This window comes from Suncus etruscus, chromosome 7 (assembly GCF_024139225.1).
Source record: "Suncus etruscus isolate mSunEtr1 chromosome 7, mSunEtr1.pri.cur, whole genome shotgun sequence".
Lineage (NCBI taxonomy): Eukaryota > Metazoa > Chordata > Mammalia > Eulipotyphla > Soricidae > Suncus > Suncus etruscus.
Window position 1 is genome coordinate 128863598 of NC_064854.1, and position 21598 is coordinate 128885195.

At 35.7% G+C, this 21598-nt stretch overlaps 1 protein-coding gene across 3 annotated transcripts in view; it reads right to left on the reverse strand.

Annotated features, from left to right (window-relative positions):
• The window catches only part of ERC2 (ELKS/RAB6-interacting/CAST family member 2), a 1176444-nt gene that overhangs the window by 520350 nt on the left and 634496 nt on the right, over positions 1 to 21598 (reverse strand). For all 3 annotated transcript variants that reach the window (XR_007497514.1, XR_007497513.1, XM_049776157.1), the window contains exon 13: positions 5690 to 5825. Coding sequence is in view for 1 of the 3 variants with exons in the window: in XM_049776157.1 (XP_049632114.1) it covers positions 5690 to 5825 (136 nt within the window). In the remaining 2 variants the exon portion in view is untranslated. The remainder of the gene's footprint in view (positions 1 to 5689; positions 5826 to 21598) is intronic.

Here is a 21598-nt window from a genome sequence, read left to right on the forward strand (position 1 = left end):
TCATCTCTCCTGACAGTTGCATACCACTCCTAGGAATATACCTTAATAACCCCAAAATACAATACAAAAATCCCTTCCTTACACCTATATTTATTGCAGCACTCTTTACCATAGCAAGACTCTAAAAACAACCAAGATGCCCTTCAATAGAACATTCTATTTGAATATTGATTTCTCCTAATGAACAATAATCTAAGGAAATATTTACAAACCAAAAGAAAAACGTGTTTGTTTATTGATAGGAGGGGCTTAGTAGGTTCAGGAAAAATAAACTAAACTGTCACCTCTCTTTGGTCAGTCAAATTGAGCTACCTTGAGTGCCTTTATGAACATCTTATGAGCCCAGTGGGACAGAGTCTGAGGCTGCACATAGATGCTACTAATCAATGGTTAGTAATTAACTTGTTGATGTGATTCACTGGACCCACAGAGTGTATTTAGATTGTGCTTGTTTGTTTTGTTTGTTTGTTTGCTTTATTTGTTTTATTGTTTAAAGCTGAGCCAACTTTCTAAAATTCACAGATATTATTTTATCTTCATATTTTATGTTAACAACCAGCCAAAGATTATTGAATCTTGTTCTTGTTTGTTTGTTTGGGGGCCACACCCGGTGGCTCTCAGGAGTTACTCCTGGCTCTGTGCTCAGAAATAGCTCCTGGCAGACTTGGGGCACCATATGGGATGCTGGGAATAGAACCCAGGTTGTCCCAGGTTGGCCACATACAAGACAAACACCCCACCCTTGTGCTATCTCTCCGGCCCCCTGAATCTTATTCTACTGATGAGTAGGCTTCTGGGTTTCCCACAAACCCTACCACTCTCAATTTTAGCCATATTGTGAGGCCCCTGCAGCTATAACCTTTCATTATGCATGTTCTATAGTTTTATTATATAAAAGAAAGTTCTCAAAAACTTTTGACAAATGGAATAGTTTGTCTCAATTCAATAGCCTTGAAGCTGCCTTCTTTAGAATGTTCTAATAAATTATGTATTTATTTATTTATTTATTTTTGCTTTTTGGGCCACACGAAGTGGCACTCAGGATTTACTCCTGGCTTTGAGCTCAGAAATCACTCCTGGCTATGGGGACCACAGGGGATACCGGGGATCAAACTTGCATGTGTTCTGAGTCAACCATGTGCAAGGCAAATGCCCTACCACTGTGCTAGCATTCTGGCCCCTCTTTCTATTTTTTTGTCAAGATTTGGTCATATGAATTATTTTATATTGTATTTACTCTCTGACGCTTCTGCTATTTGATCAAAAGAAGACTTTATCCTATGTTAGAAATGAGGTTAGGGGGGCCGGGCGGTGGCGCTGGAGGTAAGGTGCCTGCCTTGCCTGCGCTAGCCTAGGACGGACCGCGGTTCAATCCCCCGGCGTCCCATATGGTCCCCATATGTTGCCAGGAGCAACTTCTGAGCGCATAGCCAGGAGTAACCCCTGAGCGTCACAGGGTGTGGCCCAAAAACCAAAAAAAAAAAAAAAAAAAAAAAAGAAATGAGGTTAGGAATAAGGACTAGAGAAAAAAGCTGCACCCAACAACCCAGAGAAATGCAGAGATAATATAATCACTGACCAAAGCCCACTGACTCTGGAGAAGTAGAGCCATTCAATCAACTTGCAATTTGTGAAAATAGCCATCAATGCTTTAAAGTTACTGTTTTGAGGGATGATATGCTACATAACATCATTATGACAATTACTGGCTGGTACATCTCTAAAGAACAATAAGACAAACTGAAAGACTCCCCAAAAATGTTTTCTTTCATAAAAATCTGGTTCCTATTTACATTAGCAGCCAAAATCTCAAAAGGACTTAAATTTTGTTATTCCTTCCACAAAACTATAAATTTAAGAACTATAGAAGGTCAAGTTTGTGAAATACTTCTCAGCAACAACTATATATATATATATATATATAGGTTTGATTAAAGTGGCCTAGTTTTTACCTACTGCTATATGCTCCTGGTTTAACAATATGTATGTAAATTCTACATTAAGACCTGTCTTAAATTCTCATACCAGCTGGTGGGATCACTTCAAGCTCTTTATGGGACCTATTTCAACAGCCATGATCGTTGCATGCAAAACTCTACTTAATGCTCTCGGAATATGAAGTTCAACGGGTTGAAATCATAAAGTCAGAGAATACAAGTCTTAGAGATATTACTGTGGAATAAATTCGAGTTAATTGGTGCCTCTTTCACAACCACTAACCAATCAAATAACCCATTAAACCAGATTAGTTCAGTGGCACTAAGAAGTTTGACCAGGCTATCTGAGCAGAAAGTGCTTAAATCAATAGCAACATTAAAATAACCAAGTGACTCTATAAAAAGAAGTTCTCTCTTCAAAGGCCATTTGTTGCTATATCTGAGTATATCTGCTTAACAGTCCAAGAAAGTGGGAGTTTTATTCACCATTAACCTTAACCAGAGACATTTTCATCAAAATTAATCGTGATTACTTTTTATTGCATTTCAAATGTTATCCTCTATTTGGGGTGGTCAGGAATGCAGCTAAGTAATTCCAGACCATGCTATCTTTTATAAATAGTACTATGAGGTAGTTATCAAGGCTTGTTATGAAAACATTGCTATACAAAAGTTCATGGACCAAAACCTGACATTAATTTCCATAACTGCATGTGTTGTTACAAAGGAAAAAATGATATTATATATAGAAAAGTCAGTGATGATGGTTTCACTGTATGTTAAAGTAGGACTTTATATATTTGTGTATATAATAGATACCTTTAAAAACATTAATCTATTATTTATTATAATAGTAATAGTTAATCATTAAAACTTTAGGCATAACTTGTGCGTAGTGCAACTTTAAATTATTTTTCATGCATTAACTCCCTTATCCTTACAACTCTGGAGAAGACTCAATGATTATTCCCATGGATAGAAAAGAAAACTGAGGCGTAGGTAAAGAATCTTGCTCAGGAATATTTAGTTAGTAAATTCTAAACCATGCAAAAATCACAAGCATTTCAGTTCCATAATTAGTTAAAGAACTATAATGGCACTTATTTCACCATTACCAGGATTCATAGCTCAGTTGCCCTGAGTAGTGGCAAAAGGTCAGTTGGAAAGGGTGGGGCTAAAGCCGAATGATTTTGATGTGCTAGGAATAAAGCAATGGGACAAATCACTAGGTAAGGGACTGTTAACAAAGGTATAAATGTTTCACATAACTGACCTATTAGTCATGGTAATAGTGAAATGAATGTCATTGGCATTCTCTTAAGTGCTAAGACTTTGGGAGAATTAAAATAAGAGGGTAAAAAATCTGTCTAGTGGTAAAAGTTCAGTTTGGAAAAGGTTGGGGCTAGAGGGGAATGATTTTGATGTGGTAGGGCAAGTGCTTTAGGTAAAAGACTATTATTAGAGCAAATATATAGAAATTTCATAGATTTCTTACCTTCTCTTTCTATCTTCCAAAACTCTAAGCATCTAATGACATATGCAGGCTTCAGTCCTGGCTTTGCTAATCACTAGCTAAATAACTTGGAACCAATTATTTATCTCTTGAAGTTCCTCTCATATATCAAGTGGGATTATAGTTAATCTGTTCCTATGAGAGCTGTAGTGAATCTTTTGTTTTTACTCTGCTACTGAAGATAATAACTGAACTTTTTTCTTATGTGGAACTATCTGTCCCCACTCTCAAACCATGAAATTTGAATGAAGCTAGCTACTTGCACCTAGATTCCAAGTGATTGCATCACCTAATTCTGACCTGACTACTTTATGTATTCTGTCAGCCATTAGTATTTTGTTAGAAATTTATCTTTGTGGGGCTGGAATGATATCATAGTGGGTATGGCACCTGACTTGCTTGTGGCCAACTCAAGCTCAATCTTGGTATCCCATAGGGCCCTCTCAAGCACATCCAGGGGGTGATTCCTAAGTGCAGAGCCAGGAATAACTCCCTAAAGATTACCAGATGTGGTCCCAAAACAAAACAGAACAAACATAACTTTACTCTTCCCCTCTGGAGTCACTGCACTCATTGGTAGTCATGATTGGCAGGCCACAAAAAAGCAAACAAAGTGTACAAAAAATCAAAACAAGAGGATGAAGCCAGATTGTGGTACCATTGCTTGAATAACTGAATAAAATCAGGTCTGAAATATACCACTGACTTTTTCAATTAATTGAGTCAAAATGTTCCCATTTTGTAATTTCAGGTTAAATTGTGCTCTTACCACTTGCAACTAACGCTACCTTTTGAATTGACACAAAATTATATAGCTGCTATCAAGAATATAACGCCTTACCCGAAACTCCAATGCGTTAATAATTGGTACTTATTACAATTATTTTTTTCTATGTTAGTTTTCTTGAAGGCTGAAAAATTTCCAGTTAGTTTTATATCCACCACTTATGAGAATGTCACTTCCTAACTTTTCTGAGACTAGTTTTATCATGTGAAAAATCATCAACGATGCTCTGAGGGATACATATGAGTATATATGGGGCAGGAAAATAAACTATTCAGGAAAACTTGATTATTGTTGTCTCCGTTTATAGCTTTAATACAACTTTGAATATGACTACTGGAGAAACTAATACCTGAAACCTTGGGTCACAATATGCAAGAATACCTAAAAAGCTATGTATTGAATTAAAATAAATGTGGTTCATGAGAAGGTTATTCAAGAATTGGACAAAGGACCAGTTGCTACTCTCAAGCTCTCAGAGTCAAGGAAGGAGTCAGTAGCACCATATGATATCGCCAAGATACAGAGGAAAAAATATTGTCTAGTTGGCTGCATGCACCATCTCATCTCTAAAATATTGTGCTATTGTTTCCTACTGTGAAGTAATTATTTACTTCTCTTTTTAAAATCTCAATTAAAAATGAACTATGAGTACATACTGAAATTATCTAGCATTTCCTATCTTAAAGGAGGAAGCCTAATATATAACTGGAGAAAGACACTAATTAATAAGCAAAATTTAACATGAATTCCAGCCAAGTTGAACTTGAACTGCTCTGTTTTAAGGCACACTGGAATAAATAAAGGAACTTCAAAGAAAATACCATGTTTTAGCTTGAATGTTTTATTGAGCATATGGGGAGAACTCGTTTGCCAAAAATAGGAATAGTTCATAAGGAAAAATTGTTGTCTTCAGTCAGTCAGTTGCTTTCCAAGATAGGCTGTTCCATTCAGAGATAAGTGTATTCTGCTAAAAAGTTGGAATAATGATATGTCTTAGAGCCTTGGAGTTCTGAACAAAACAAACCCAGTTTTGTAAACTGTCTTGATCAACCTAATGCATCCTTTGCCAAATACCTTCTGTGATAATACACGTACATTTCCTTTCAGTTAACATCAAAACAACTTAAATATAATTCTAAGAGGAAGACATTTCTATAGCTTTAGCTTCTTGCCAACTATATAAATATAGTCCTTACCTTTTAATGTGAGATTCAGGATTCGAAGTGTTCTTTTCAACAATGTAGTCTCCACCATATTGATTTTAGGCACTATATTGAAAATGCTTCTCTCTACTTGGACAGACCTATCTAGCTCTCTGAGAATATATTATTAGCGATATAATCAAAGCAAAGCTACATTCTTCATTTCTATACATATTTCCCACAGAAATAGGTAAATTTTAGAGACAGTCTATCTCCAGTTCTTTGGAGATTGAAAGAAGCCTGGACTCACCTGCAAGTGCTGTGAGTTGTCAGCCATGCTATCTTCTCGCCTGCGAACTTCTTCCAATAACTGTGCATTTTTCTTCTTTTCTAATTGTTGGTTGTGTTTGAGGTTGGCCACCTTCTTATTCTGATCTTTCATATGCCTGAGAAAAGTCAGCATATCTTGGTTAAATTCAGACACTGGAAGAGTATAGGTCACAAGTACTAATAAGAATATCATAATGTAGGTTCAGGAGAAATTGAAACTGAGTCATTTGAGCAAAAAAAAAGAAGTGTATTGAACATCCAGTTGATGGTCAAGTGCAGGGAAAGTACCAGAGCTGCAGTAGTAAAAGAAACGGGTCTATGATTTCCACTCTTCGTAGAACTTGGTGTCCTTCAGAGAAGAGACAAATAACATGGAGACAACACAGGTTTTCAAATGTATGAGGTCACAAATAACATGCTATTGAGATGAAGTAAAGTGTGTGTGTGGTCAGACAGTGGTGTGGTGAGATGACTTTAATCACTGTGTCACAAAGAAAGTCTCCATTATTTCAAGAGGTAAGACGATGACTGAGGTAAGACTATGACTGAGGCTTGAGGAGCCAGACAAGAAATGCCAGTGAAAGAACTTTCCAAGTGGAGAGAACTCCAAGTATACTTTTCAAGGCAGAAAAATTCTCAGATATCTTTGGAAAATAGCAGTCTGCAGTGAGGCTAGCTCTTGGAAGTTGGGACATTCGGATTGGTGCAGACAAATTAGTAGGTACGAAGCAACTCAATGCTCAGAATCTGCAATAGATCCATTGATTTTCTTCTGTGCAGTTGTTGTTCTAATTAGTATTATTCTTTTGGATCATGTTCCTATTATGTGATCTTAATCCATTACTTAGATTTAAACATGACAAGTACAAGGCACCAATCAAATACACTGTCATCACTTAGTTCACACAGACTAATACTTTGGCTAATCAACATGTGAAATGTAGCTCTGGTGCTTGTAATAAATGTTCTTAATGAACCTCCAAGATGGCAAAGTATAAAATCTTAAAGTGATCAAACTGGTAAAAGTTGGTAAAGATAAAGACATGTTAATAAAAACGGAGGAGTCAAAAAGAGGAAACTTAAGCAATTAAATGAAGTATTGTACCAACAGCATTTAAGGAAACATTCCATAGATTTAAGCAACCATAATTCATAACAGGTTTTATAAGTCTAATCCAACATGTAAGAATATAGAAGGGCTAGGATTATTCATTCTAAAAGCATGAAGACATGGAGCAATATAATTTAGGATCCTTTCTAATTCCTTCTCCCATTGCCCCAGTAATGAAAAGTATCAAACACCCGAGTCTTGACTACAGAAATAAATACAAGGTAAATAAGTACTTTTGTGGAAATATAAAGATGAGAATGAGGTTATAAATAGAAATTTGAAACCACTAATGTGACAAACACTTGCAATAATAAGTTATTTCTAGCCATCTTAGAATTTTATATTTCCTAATTTCTTCTCCATATTTACTAAGATTGTATCTCCTGGAATAGTCTAGTAGAAATTCTGTCAGTAAAAACTTTGAATATTTTGATTCCAAAAAAATCATTAAAGATTCAGTATTATTATTAGATAAATCCAAATCAAGAAGACAATGAGATATCATATCATACCTGTGAGAATGTCACATATCAGAAATAGTGGGATGTGTAAGTGGGGATGTGGTAAAAAAAGAAAGAAAGAAACTCAGGGTTAAAGAGGTGGTATAAAGTCAGAAACAAGCCCCAATCACCTCTGATTGAGTCCCTTCTTTCATAAAATTAATTCTCATTGAAAAGAGCTGGAAGTTACAGCTCACCTCATGAAGCTCACCACAAACAGGGATGAGTTTAGTTAGATAAATAACTACGTTTTGAACTATCCTAATAATGAGAATGTACGAGGAAAATAAAAAGCCTGTCTAGAGTACAGGCGGGGGTCGGGTGGGGAGGAGGGAGACTTGGGACATTGGTGATGGGAATGTTGCACTGGTGATGGGTGGTGTTCTTTACATGACTGAAACCCAAACACAATCATGTATGTAATACAGTTGTTTAAATAAAAAAAGTTAACTCTCATTAAATGTTGATGAGGACTTTATATGTTTCAACCCCTCCAGAAAACATTATGTATACGTGCTTTGCATGTCGAAAGCTTGGGTATGATAAATGGCACCATGCAGTCCAACAAATATCACCCATGTGTCTCAAGTAGCCTCTGAGTACAACTGTGTGTGTCCCTCACAAAGATTATTTTAGTAGCATACTATATCAAACAGTGCTTAAGGCAGATAGTTTGCATACAACCAACCCCTGCTCAAAGCCTGGCACCAAATGGCTTCCTAAGCATCATCTAATACCTAATACAGCCCAGGAGGCCCCCGAACACCACCTTGCAAGGGTTTTCAGCTAATCTTCAGTATCACAGAACCTGAGAAACACAGAATCCTTGGATCTTTGTGTTAAAATCCCGATTTTATTGACCAAGAATATCAGCGTATGACCCAAGATACTTTTATTTTCAAGGAATCTCTTAAACATGAGACCTCAAACTTTTATGCAAAAACTCTACAAGGCTGCTCTCAACACAAATCTTTAGATAAATATTTTGTTATTTGCTAAATATTTATGCAATCTAAAATAAACAAACAAACCAGGATATCTTGAGCACTACCAGAGAGTCACCCAAGAAAGATTATTTTAGAAAATTATCTTTTAGTTATGCTAAAGATATTAGGAATACCATCTAATTTCCCAATGCATACAAGAATTTAGCATCAGTAGCACTTCAAACTAGCCTGGGGCAAGCATATTTTTTTAAAGTCCCTTATGAATTAAGATCAGTGCTCAGTAAAAAGATGTATTAAAAAAGTTTAGTACTCCAAGAAACAGATTATTTAAATAGAGTAAATATTATTTGAAGATACTTGAAAATTATCACTCTGGATAATAACTGGTTGCCAAAAGGAGGTAGAGTGACATGTGACATGGACATTCCCTTTAGTAATACTATTGCTAATCACAGAGACTAAAAGGAATAAAAGAAGAAGGAGGAGGAGGAGGAGGAGGAGGATAAGGAAAAGGAAGAAAGAGGAGAAAAGAAGAAGAAGAAGAAGAAGAAGAAGAAGAAGAAGAAGAAGAAGAAGAAGAAGAAGAAGAAGAAGAAGAAGAAGAAGAAGAAGAAGAGGAAGAAGAAGAAGAAGAGGAAGAGGAATTGGAGGAAAAAATGTGTGCCATAGAGGCAAACAACAGGATGAGAATGGGAGGGAAACTGGGATATTGGTGGTCGGAAGTGAGCACTAGTAAAGGGATGATTATTCCAATATTGTATGACTGAGACTCAATCATGATCAACTTTGTAATTGTGTATCTCATGGTGATACCATGAAAAAATATTACTTAAAAAGGTTTTGCAGAGTTAAAGAATTTCAACAAAATTCTAGGAAAAAACAGATTGGTGTAAACCTTATACTCAGATATACAATCAAAATAAAATAAATAAATAATTATAAGTATGTACTCTTTAAATTTTTCCCAAAATCATAGTAAATAGTTATAGCTGGTGAAATAGTACAAAGATCTATCCAACATGTGCAAGCACACACAACACTGACTCAAATCTTAGCACTGTCTTTATTCTGCTGAGCACTTTCAGACATGGACTTTGGGCCAGGTATGGCCCAATCTAACACCCCCCCCCACAAACAAGTAAAGAATAAAAATGGGAACTGGAAATTCAAACACAGCTGGAAAGATGGAGGCCTATCTCTAGGAGTTTTCTGTGATATTTTTTTTTGAATACAGCCTTAACTTGGGTCGCTGGAGAAAAAGAAAACTTAGATTTTTAATGGGACTACTTAGGATGTGGGATAATGACAGGGATGCAAAGAAATGTAATGAAAATTATCATCTTGACTTCTGCATCACAGCAGGCCCACCTGCATATCTCAGACCCTCTTCTTGCTCCTCCAACTTTTCAGGTGTGGATAAGCCCCTGACTGACATAAGCAGCAACAATAACAGCTCTCCTAATCATACGCCACATTCCTAATTACATATCACCTGCCACTGGGTGAAGATGGGCAGGAAGTACAAAAAAAGCAATGCCAAGACCAATCCCTCAGACACTCTCAGGAAGATAACTACAAAGATTCACTCCCAGTATAATAAAGCCACATAAAATACAATAGGAAAGATGCATAAAAGCCCACCCAGAACAATGCATAATATAGTAACACTGCAGGCCCTGCTCATATCAAACATCTCTGTAAAATCTGAGAGCATGACTTTAATAATACCATATTAGTGAACTCAAAGAAATTATGGTATGAAGTAATAAGCAAATCACATGAAAGTATAAGTGGAAATGAAAAAAAAACTACAGTAAGATGTGACAGAATTTAAGAGTATGTAAGTGGTATTTAAAAAACTCAGTAGAAGGGCTGAGCAGAAGTATCAGAGCAGTATAAGATTGATGAATTCTAAGATGAATATAGGAATTTTCTAGAAAACAATAGAGGACAGGAAAAAGTCTTGAAAAGTAATGAACAGTATACTTCAGCCTATAAGTTAAGTTCAGAAAAAGCAGTAGAAGAATCCTTAAAGTTTCTGAAGAATAGGAAGACAAATTCCATGAAGGACCACTCGTTAACAAAATCATAGTTAAGAATTTTCTAGAATCAAGAAGTGGAGGCTCTGAGATCCAAGGGTCCCAAAGAGTCCTAATGAAAACAGAACCAAATAAAAAAAATTCCAAATTATTATAGTGAGAACAATGAAAGTTAAAGACACAGCCAACATATTTAAAACAGAAATATCAAAAAATAACTTACATACAAAAGAAAGGTCATAACAATCACATCAGACAAATCATAAGAGTTTCAGTGAGCCAGAAGAGAATGGTGGGATATAAAGAAACAATAAAAACAAAAGCATAGAATAATGAAATGAGCTAAGCAAAAAAAAAAACAAAACTATGCAGTTAAATTATCATTCATATTTGAAAGTATTCAAACGGAACTTAGTGTACAGGCAAAAGCTTAAGAAGTCTATAGCCTTGAAACTAGTTTTGCAAGAAATTTTAAATGAATGACTTTAAAATACAAGAAAAAACATCTCAGCACATTGGCACTGAGTATGCCATTCATTCCTGACGCTTATTCACTAGTAGGTTAGGAAACAGTTTAAAATGAATAAAAAAAATATTCACCTCTAAGTTCCTTATATCACGATCCACTGTAGCCAAAATCTGGAAACTATCCAAGTATCCAAGAATAGATTAAAGAATAAATAGAATTGAATAAAGAATATATGTTACATATGCACAATGGGCCAGAAGGTAAGATCAAGTCTTATAATTTGGAGGGACCTGAAGAGTGTCTTTCCAAGTGTGATTAGTCAGGGAGAAGGACTGACACAGAATGACCCTCTCCTATGCAGGATATAAACAAACCTAACAGAGGAAAAATAAGTCTCAGTACCCCTTCCCCCACCTTCCTGTTTCCCTAACCTCTTCTTTTTTATCTGTAAAAGTCCACCTGGATTGCAGGTCCTTGCCCTGCAAACCAGTTCTAAATAGAAAAGAAACATTTCTGGCTTTGGGCTGGGAAAAGAGAAAGCACATGGTATATAGGCAACAAGTGGCCAAATGAGCACATAACAGAGAGAGTCATGGCAGAGAAAAGCCATAAAAATAAAGCGAGCTGATGCCAATGAATATCTTTTCTGACTACTTGTGTATTATTTCTTCGTCTCTACCTTGCTTCAATCAGTCCTGTCGGTCGAGGGGGTTAGAAACATGGTGCCCAGGGTGGCCTCATTCAACTCATGGACTTTATATTTTATATGTATGTTCTACAGCTATCCAAAGACAATGGAAACATTCAACAGGAATGTTTCCCTCAACAGTTGAGGAAGCTAGGGAATAGGATGGGGAGAGAGTGACCTCTAGGGTACAGGAAAGTGGTCCACGGGGAAGATAAGGTGACGTTGAAAGGTGGTGAAGTATTATGTATTAAACCCTATCAGCAACAGTATTGTAAATCATAATGCAAATATATAATATATATTATATGTTTGTATTTATATATATTCACCTTTTTTGTATGCAGACTGGTAAGTGGGAGGCAAACGGGGAAAGGTATTAGGGGAGGAAAGTGAACTGATTACAAGACTGGTGTTACAACGTAGTATGGTTAAACCCAATCATGAATAACTAATTTCATAGTAACTAACTTTAAAAAATATGTTTTTAAAGAAAGGTCTGTTTAGACTTACTTGGTAAAAGATTTATACTATTTCAAAATGATATTAACATTTCAGTTATATTTATTGTTTTATGTCTATTCAAATGTTTTTAAAATGTTTTTAAATGTAGATTTTATTACAATGTTTTGCTTATTAATATGGATATCTAAACATTGTAATATATTTCCTTTTTTTCCTTTTGGTTTTTTGGGTCACATCCAACAGTGCTCAGGGGTTACTCCTGGCTCTATGCTCAGAAATCGCTCCTGGCAGGCTCGTGGGACCATATGGGATACAGGGATTCAAACCACCGTCCTTCCACATGCAAGGCAAACGACCTACCTCCATGCTATCACTCCAGCCATATTGTTTTCTTTTTATGACAAAAAACACTATTATAACTTTATAGGCCTATTCAGGTTTTTTTCTTAAAAGTTGTTTAATTTCTCTCTCCTTACTCTTACTGAATTGCTTATTTGTAGGATTTATTCATTACATGTAACTATTAATATATTAGCATAAATCATTCATATTATTTTAAAATCATTATACCTGACATAAAGATAGGCAGTTTTTGAAAAATGAGCAATTTATCATTGATCAATTTATTGAATTTTTTTTAAATTTCAGTTTGGCTTTAATCACCTATATGTGTGTAGGTGTTGCCACCACAACAATAAAGTTTTATTTAACCCTCTCAGATGTGGGATATTACAAAAACATAGTAAAAGAATAATAAATGGACAAAGCCATTGGAACAGGAGACTTCTTCCTACAAAATTGAGCTTACTAGGGAGCTGGTGTGAGGGACTTAAGATGGGGAATGGCAAAGAGAGGCCCTGTGACATCAGTGGAATGACGTTGGCTGTGATGTTGAGATAATGTATGCATAAAAAGTTTGATTAAATGCACTGCAAACTTATAAATCATATATCTCAATAGAAATAGTAAACTGAGGGGCTGGAGCAGTGGTGGAAGTGGTAGGGTGTTTGCCTTGCTTGCACTGACTTAGAACAGACCACGGTTAGATCTTTCGTCATCCCATATGGTCCCCAGAAACGATTTCTGAGTGCATAGCCAGGAGTATCTCCTGAGCATCACCGCCATGGCCCAAAAACAAGACAAACAAACAAAACAAAAAATCTAGTAAATTGATGAAAAGAAAAAAGTCAGAAATATACTTGAAAAAAGGAAAGTGATTATATTATTTGTGTACACAGGAATAGAGACAATCACATATCAAGTATATTCCCTAGAGGAATGCTAGAGTCTTTAGATGTGTTTCTGGCAATAGAATTCTTTCTTATGAAAGTTTACTTAAAAGACTGAACAGAAAAGGATTGCCCTGAAAGAAAATGCAAGGAATTGAGGTGCTAACAGATTAACGGATCTCACTTTTACCTATTCATCCCTCAGTAAGTATTCTCAGGGAAGTTCTTGAACTCCTGAAAATAGAAGCCAAAGTGTAATTTAGCAGGCAGAAGTGAAAAAAGAAAATAAGGAAATTGGAAAATTTAAAACATGAGGTCTCTTGGAAAGCAGAAAAGCATCCCCAGACACTCATTAAACACTTTAAAAACAGGGTAATTATTCATAGTAATATTTTCAGCATTTATAAGGATAATTATTAGATTATATATAATATATACAAAAAGTGACCCATTATGGTATTGTGGAACCATATTAAATTTGAAATCTTCTCATGATGAAAGAGTCTAATCCCTACATGTTTCCCCACTTGCTGAAGGAAATACAATATCAATCATACTCATCTCACCATGGATCTTAATTGTCCTAAAAGAAGCACAGTTGAACTCTTGGGACTACCAAGGGTCTGCAAAGCCCTCAGAAAAGCCATGAATAGACTTTGCTAACTTTCAGTTACTAGACAATTCACATTCTAAGTCTCTGGCACAGACTGGTCTGGTTTAAGTTTTGGAAACAAGTATTCCTTGGGAGTGAATTTTTCTCAAAGTAACCACCAATTAAAATATAATAAAAATACAAGGTTTTAAAAAGGTAAAATATGGCAGGCACAAATGACATAAGGATTAGTTGGAGTACAGTGCTATTGTCAGTTTTACCCTTAAATATTGACATTTATTAACTCATTTCACTTTTTTGAAATACAGCTATAAAGAACAAATTTGGATTAATTAAATTCCAATTTTTGTCAAAAATCAACAGTTGCTATAATACTAAGAATAAATGTCAGTGATAGAATCCAATTTTTATTGGAATATCTAATTAAATTTAAATAAGGACGTTATTTCTAATGTTCTAAAAGACCACAGCAGGCTGGAAGTCCTCTGGAAACTAATGGTCTAAGTATGAAAAGAGAGGAATAAAGTATAAAGTCAAAGCTACTATTATTTTTAATAGAGATAAGGTGTAGGAGGACCAGTCCATGGTAGGAAGCTGCCACCAAGAGCTGAGTGTGCAGTTAGAGTAAAGTCTACAATGAAAGGGACATGTTTGGCACCCCTTCATTACTAATAATATAAAACACATTGTCTCTTGGGCAATATATATATATATATATATATATATACTTACATTCTTCAGTTAAATGACTACATTTACAATATATATACTTATATCCTTCAGATAAATGACTATATATTTGTATATATAGATATATGAAGGATGTAAGTAGCAACTTCAAAAGATATAATCCCTTCTATATTCATAGAAAAATTATTCAAAAAAGTGAGTACATAAAATCTACTTAAATGCTTATGTTATATTAACATATATATATGGTACATATCTGTGGTCTATGTACTCAATGGAATATTCTATTAAAAAGATAAAATTGTGCTTTTTTCAAAAATCATAGAGGTAGATAGGTTTATTTGCTAAGCAAAATAAAATTAACAAATGAAGAAATAAATTACTGGATTATTTCACTTATATGTGAAATATAAATTACATAAACATACAAAAGTAGTCCTTCTATCTATGAAAAATAATTTTAAAGGAAAATGGGAGGAACAAAAGAAACTGGATGAGGGAGTAATTTTAATCGTTTGATATAATAAACTAAGTTGGTAGCAAACACCTTCACATTCTATTACCTCTATGGCACCTTTGTATTTTTTTGTTTTGTTTTGTTTTGTTTTGTTTTGTATTGGGACCATACCTAGCTTAGCTCAATCTTTACTCTTGGTTCTGGGATCAGAAATCACTCTTGCTGGGGCTGGAGAGATATCACTGTGGTAGGTAGGGCGTTTGCTTGCACCCAGCTGACCCAGGATGGATGGTGGTTCGATCCCCGGCATCCTATATGGTCCCCTGAGCACAGAGCCAGAAGTAACCCCTGAGCTTTGCCACATGTGACCAAAATAAAATAAAATAAAATAAAATCACTCTTGCTCATACCCGAGGGACCTAAGAAACTAGAACCTAGATTGCAAGCATCTCTTTAGAACTAAAAAGAAAAAAACAAAACCCTTTGAATATATCTAACTTTATCAATTTGATCTTAAAAATATGCATTGTGATTATAAAATAAAATATAATTAAAAAACAATTTAAAAATTGAGTAAAAATAAACATATAGATAAAGTTTGTGGCATTATCATAAAGAAATGTATGTTTTCAAATGTTCTAAAACAGTAGTTGATACATTATTAATATAAGCTAAATAAAATAGTATCATAAAATTAGATTATCTTAAACTGCTTTTATCAATCAGATTTTAGTAGTCCAATAGAAACTATAGTGATAGCTTGTGGGTTAAAGCAAAAATATACCTTTTAAGAGGGAAAAATATCACAGTGCTTCAATAAATATGGGGGTGAATAAACAATGAAAAATACTTAACTGTCCATCAGAATGAAAGGCTCTGTAAACCACCAATATTCATGCCATGGATCCCTAAGTTAGCTATTTAAAATATGTCAAACTGAAGTACAGATATATATATATATATATATATATATATATATATATATATATATATAAACCTTTTAAATACATTGTTAATAGAAAAACCAAAGCATTGTTAAAAGAAAAATAAAGCAGGTAAGAAAAATAATGCATATACTTTTACTTTATTTATGTCAGAAGTAAAAGTCTATTTGGATGTATTTATTCACACACTCAAAAAAACAAAAATTATCATATTTTTCATACCATAAGATGCACACACACACACAAACACACACATACACACACACACAGATGCATCTTATGAAGTAAATAGCACCTGGAGCTGAAGCCCGATTGAAGGGGAGGAGAGCATCTAAAAACTATGTGTGTCTTATGGTCAGGTGTATCTTATAGAACAAAAAATAGGATATATTCCAGCTTGAAAGCAAGGGTTTCCACCTGCCATGAAAAAGAATGGGACGGGATGGAACCAGTCCTTTCACAGCTTCAATGGTGGAGAAGGTTGCAATGAACATTCCCGCAGTTGTTTCATAATGGCCATACATTTAAATTCCTTATGGATATATAAGATGTAGGCTTAGCTGAGAATGCGAAACAGCAAGACTTCCATGGAAGACAATTTCTGGCTTAGAGGAATCTTCTAGGAGAAGCTGCAGTTTATAGATTTGTGCTAAGAACTCAGCCCACTTTCTTGAGCTCATTACAATTCTACCACATTTGGTCTATGTGTCCACGGACAAGGTCCTTAAACTCTATGAGCCTTAGCCTTTTCCCACCTGAACTTGAAATAACTATGCACCTATACACATGTTTATTATAGGACTATGGTGTGGAGATGATGAGAAAATGCAGAAAAAATGCTTTGAACAGACTCCTGACACATTCCTTGTTTCATGCTTACAATACAAATGCCATCATATCTATTGCTATATTGTGTTCATATATTTTGCATCTTGCTTCCCACACGAAATGGGAGGGCTTCCAAATACCTCCAACAATAGACGAAGGAATGCATTATGAAAATCCTTTTTGTCATACATTTAACTTCCACTTGTGCTTTCTTTCTAATCAGAGGAGTTAAATTCCTGGAAGGGTACTCTCATGGAAGTGCTGTGGGAAGGTCAGACAGACGCTGAGTAAGTGAGCTGTGACTGAAGGGACTGCACAAGTCGATGGGCCACACACATATGCACACACACAATGGAAGATGACAATGAGAATTGCATGCACAATTTCTGAAAATAAAAGCGTTTCCTCTGAACCACAGAGACGGTCCCACTTATTGCAGCTTATAAAGACCATCAGTTACTTCAGCATAGCTATACATTTCAGAACACTGTCAAATATTCTAAAGGTATTTTCATAGCACCACACGAATGTGCTAAATGCCATGAGCCTGCTGTAGCTTCCTGAAAACACAAGAGTCTAGCTGCCTGTGGCTACTCAAAGAAAGATATTCTCCCCCAGAAAGCACTAAGGAAGAATGAAGTCTTAAGCTTTGGCTTCCAAACTGGCCAGGTGGATGGGACTTTGGACTTTGCAGCATCCTTCCATTTGCACCCTCACTTCCTGACCTCTAGCTCTCTTAGTTTCTTTATTTGCTTTTTTATTTAGTTTTTTTGGGGCTACACCCTGGCGCTCATCAGTTACTTCTGGCTCTACACTCAGAAATCACTTCTGGCAAGCTTGGGACTATATGGGATGCTGGGAATCGAACACAGGTCTGTCCTATGTCAAATGCATACAAGGCAAATGTCCTGCCACTGTGCTATTCCGCCAACCCTGCTAATTGCTTTAGTCCTTGTTAGAAATCTCCTGATATATTTTGAAGGCCTTCTTATTTTGCATGCTTTCCATGTCTTTTCTATTTCCATATCTTTCCTGTTGACTTCTTCCTTTCACGGTGAATTCCTTCTCCCTTCCTTATTCATAGTCCTTGATCTTTTCATTCCCTAAAGGTGAATATTATCTTTTCTACTATCCATCTATTTTCACTTCTTCACTGATGACTGGTGCTGCACAGAAATAGAGTTCAGGTTCACCATAGTTAATCACAGACAAGTCAAACACAGCAATCTCATGCCATAGCATTCCCACATTTACTCCCAGAATCTAGAATAAAATCTTCTTTGATGTTCTAAGTCACACCAGTTTATTCCCACCAGAGACCACCAGAACTTGCTATTCTATATTATGGGTGCCTTTCCCAGAGACCTCTCCAGTCAAGGCCATCTTTGACCTTCAGATCTCTGTTGAATTATCTATCATATTTTGTGGGACTTTTTCTGGGCACCAAATTCAAAACTTCTTCCCTCACTAAAAATGTTTATTACAATCATTGTAGTTGCCTTACTGTAATCCTGGTTTGAGTGCCCATCACCACTCATGGTTCTCTGAACACTATTAAGCATTATTCATGGGAGTCTCAAATTTCCCACACACCCCAAGGTATATGGCTGCACTCCATCTCTTTCTTTAATTGAAAATATCACTGTATTATTTCCTTTTATCCCAAGGAACCAAAGAAAGTTCTAAGGAGTAGAAATAAATCCTTGGTGTACAACCTCTAATCTATTATCCAGCCATATGAGAGCATACAACTTGCAACCTCACAGGATGCCTCAACAGCAACTGGACCTGAGACTTAAGGACATAGAAGATAGTTGATGGAGAATATATTCTCCAAGGGCAAAAATGCTTAGCAGCTTCAACTTCCCAATGGTGGTCCTGGTGATGGCTCTACAACTGAAAAGAAAAATGCTCAAGAGCAGAGCACAAAATCAATAAAGGCATCATGTAGTTTTCCTGTTCATTTCATTCTCTGAACCTATTGATAATCATGGGAGCACTTTGAAAAAAAATTTAGGTTAATGGATGACTCTATACCCCAAAGAGAAATATGTCTGTGTTATTCAAAAGTATTTTGAATAAAATACTTATTTATTGTATGACTTGTTTTATTGTATTTATCATTTATTGTTTATTAATTATGTATTGTAATACTTGAATAAAATAATTACAAAATAAAGTTATTTTAAAAGTACATTGCCTTATAATAAACTCAGATATTTTACTGTACAGATTTAATCATATGTGATGACAAAATTAAGTTTAAAAAAAGGCCTAAGTGATAGCACAACAGTAGGGCATTTGCCTTGTGTGTGGCCCACCCGGGATGGGCCCAGGTTTGATGCTCGGCATCCTATATGGTCCCATGAGCCTGCTAGGAGCAATTTCTGAGCACAGAGTCAAGAGTATCCCCTGAATGCCGCCAGGTGTGGCCCAAAATACCCCCTAAAATATGTGTATATAAGTGAAAAAGTATTAGCTTGATAAAAGGAAAATGAATGTAAAAAGAAAAACAGAGGACAAGGACAATAATGGCTATTAGCTAAAAAATCATATCATTGGATAAAAGCTTTGGGGGTATGGATCGAAATTATATAATTACAAAACCTGCCTTCCTCCCACCACCTATCTTCTCTTTGCACTCTATGTTCTTCTTTTCAAATGAAAAGATGGAGTCTGAACACTTTAAACATTCATAGAATTGCTATAGTTCCATGGAGTATTTTATTCTCCTAAAAGCTAGATTCCCTTGTTAGACATAGGCACCTTAGGAGCAATTTGGTAGTGTGTCCATTGTATTTACAATTTGGGGTAATATAAAAACATATGGAAACTGTGAAAATTGACCCCAGGGGTGTTAATGCTGGAGTAGACCAACATTCCACAGTCTGGCCAGAGGTTGGGGCGATCTGCCCAGACAATACACAGCCAAAGCCACCTCCGAGCTAAGGGGCACTTCATGTTTGGGAGACCTTTCGTTATTGCATCCAGTCTGAAATGGGCGGTAATAGCGCAGACATAAAATGAAATGAAGGTGTAAGAAGGTAAAAATATTATATGCTGATTTTCTGAATTAAGTGCAGAAATAGTGCATCAGAGTTTATATATTATTTCCTATTAGAAAGTACTGACAAGACAATGTAATTAAAAAAATATACCTCGGATTGGGTTTGTCATAATATATCAGTCTCTGTGGTATTCACTGTAAAAAGTATCAGTTTAACAAAACAATGTCCTTACATAGAAAGTATTTTTGATCTAAATTGGACAGAAAATGATATGACTCATAGAGGTTAAAACACAAGAGGGATTAGTAATTCTTCCAATTTCATATCATAAATAGAAACCTGGAATGGTATTTTTGCTATGAAGCTCATATACTTTCTGTATAAAAATAACAAAATTGCCTTGCACTTTATTATGAGATATCAACCACAAAAGTGAAAATAGCACTGAAACGAGGGCTAGACATTCCTTTCTAAAAGTTGAAGTCTTTTTTTTTTTCTATAGGATAGATGTAAAATACTAACCCTAATAAAATAAGTTATTCTCCTATGGGATCTAGTTCAATGGAGGTGTGGCTTATCAGCCTGGCCCAAGGATAATCTGGACCAGTGTCGAATCAGTTTTCCAAGACGGTATAACAAATTACTGCGTGCTAGCAGCCTAAAACAACACCAATTTATTATGTGACAGCTTCTGTGAGTCAGAAGCCCAAGCATAGCTGAATGAGTCCCTCTTCAGTCTTACCAGGCTGAAATCAAGATATTAGCCAGACCACATTTCTCATCTGGAGGCTTAACTGGAGAAGAATGTGCTTCCAGGATCATTCAGAGTGATGAAAAAAAATTTGTCCCCTTTTGCTGTTGTATGAATGAAGTTGCTGAACATGAACTGGGTGCTTGCTCAAGTTCAAGGATATCCTCAGATCTTAAGACAGCCATAGTTTCCATGTGGCCCTCTATAAATGTAATTTCTAGTATAGCTATTCTTTTTTTTATGACAATGGGAGAATATCTTAACCCTTGTTTCTGCTGAAATGGAGTCTTTTCTAACATAAAGCATGGGGTAAATATGCCTTTTTTTATAACTTCTATTTATTGAGTGGTTAGTTGGTTTTGGGGCCACACCCAGAATCACTCAGGGGCCACTCTTGGCTTCTGCACTCAGAAATTGCCCCAGCAGGTTGGGGGAACGATAGGGGGTTCAAGGAATTGAACCAGGTCCCTAGCGAGTTGGCCACATGCAAGGCAAATGCCTACTACTATTCTATCTCTCCATCCCTATAACACATCTTTTTAAAGGTGTGGCAACCATTGTCTTATTTTGGTTCTTTATAATAAATCAAAGTTACAAGTTCTGCTCTGGGATTTTTTTGGAGTCAGGGTGGTCCGTCTACCAGCCCCTTTTTACTTCTGGAAGCCCTGGCAGCCACACCCATGACTCCCAGATGTTAGCATGTTAGCTCATCAACCCAGCTCCACCGGTTCTCCATCTCCTGAAAATCATGGCTGCATACGTTTCTGTTGTTACACCTACATGAATTTCTATATTGATTTCCCAGTAGGAACACACTGAGAAATTAGGTGTGGAATTATTAAGAAACAACCTAAACTCAATAAACAAAAACAGTAATAAAAATAGTCAGCTAGCAACAAAAATCTTACTAAACTTTCAAACAATGTCTTAATTACTCCATTATGACATATGGCAAGTTTTGAAATTTTTTAATTAACATTTTTGTGTAATTCTATTATCACTTAATTCTAATAAGTAATATTAAGTAAATTATTCATACTTGCAAAGGGAACGTCTTGGAAAAGAGTGGGAAACTGAAGACAATGTTAAATTGAATAGGTGGTGAAATTGATGTTGGAACAAGGAATGCCAGAAATAACTAACTTTATTATGA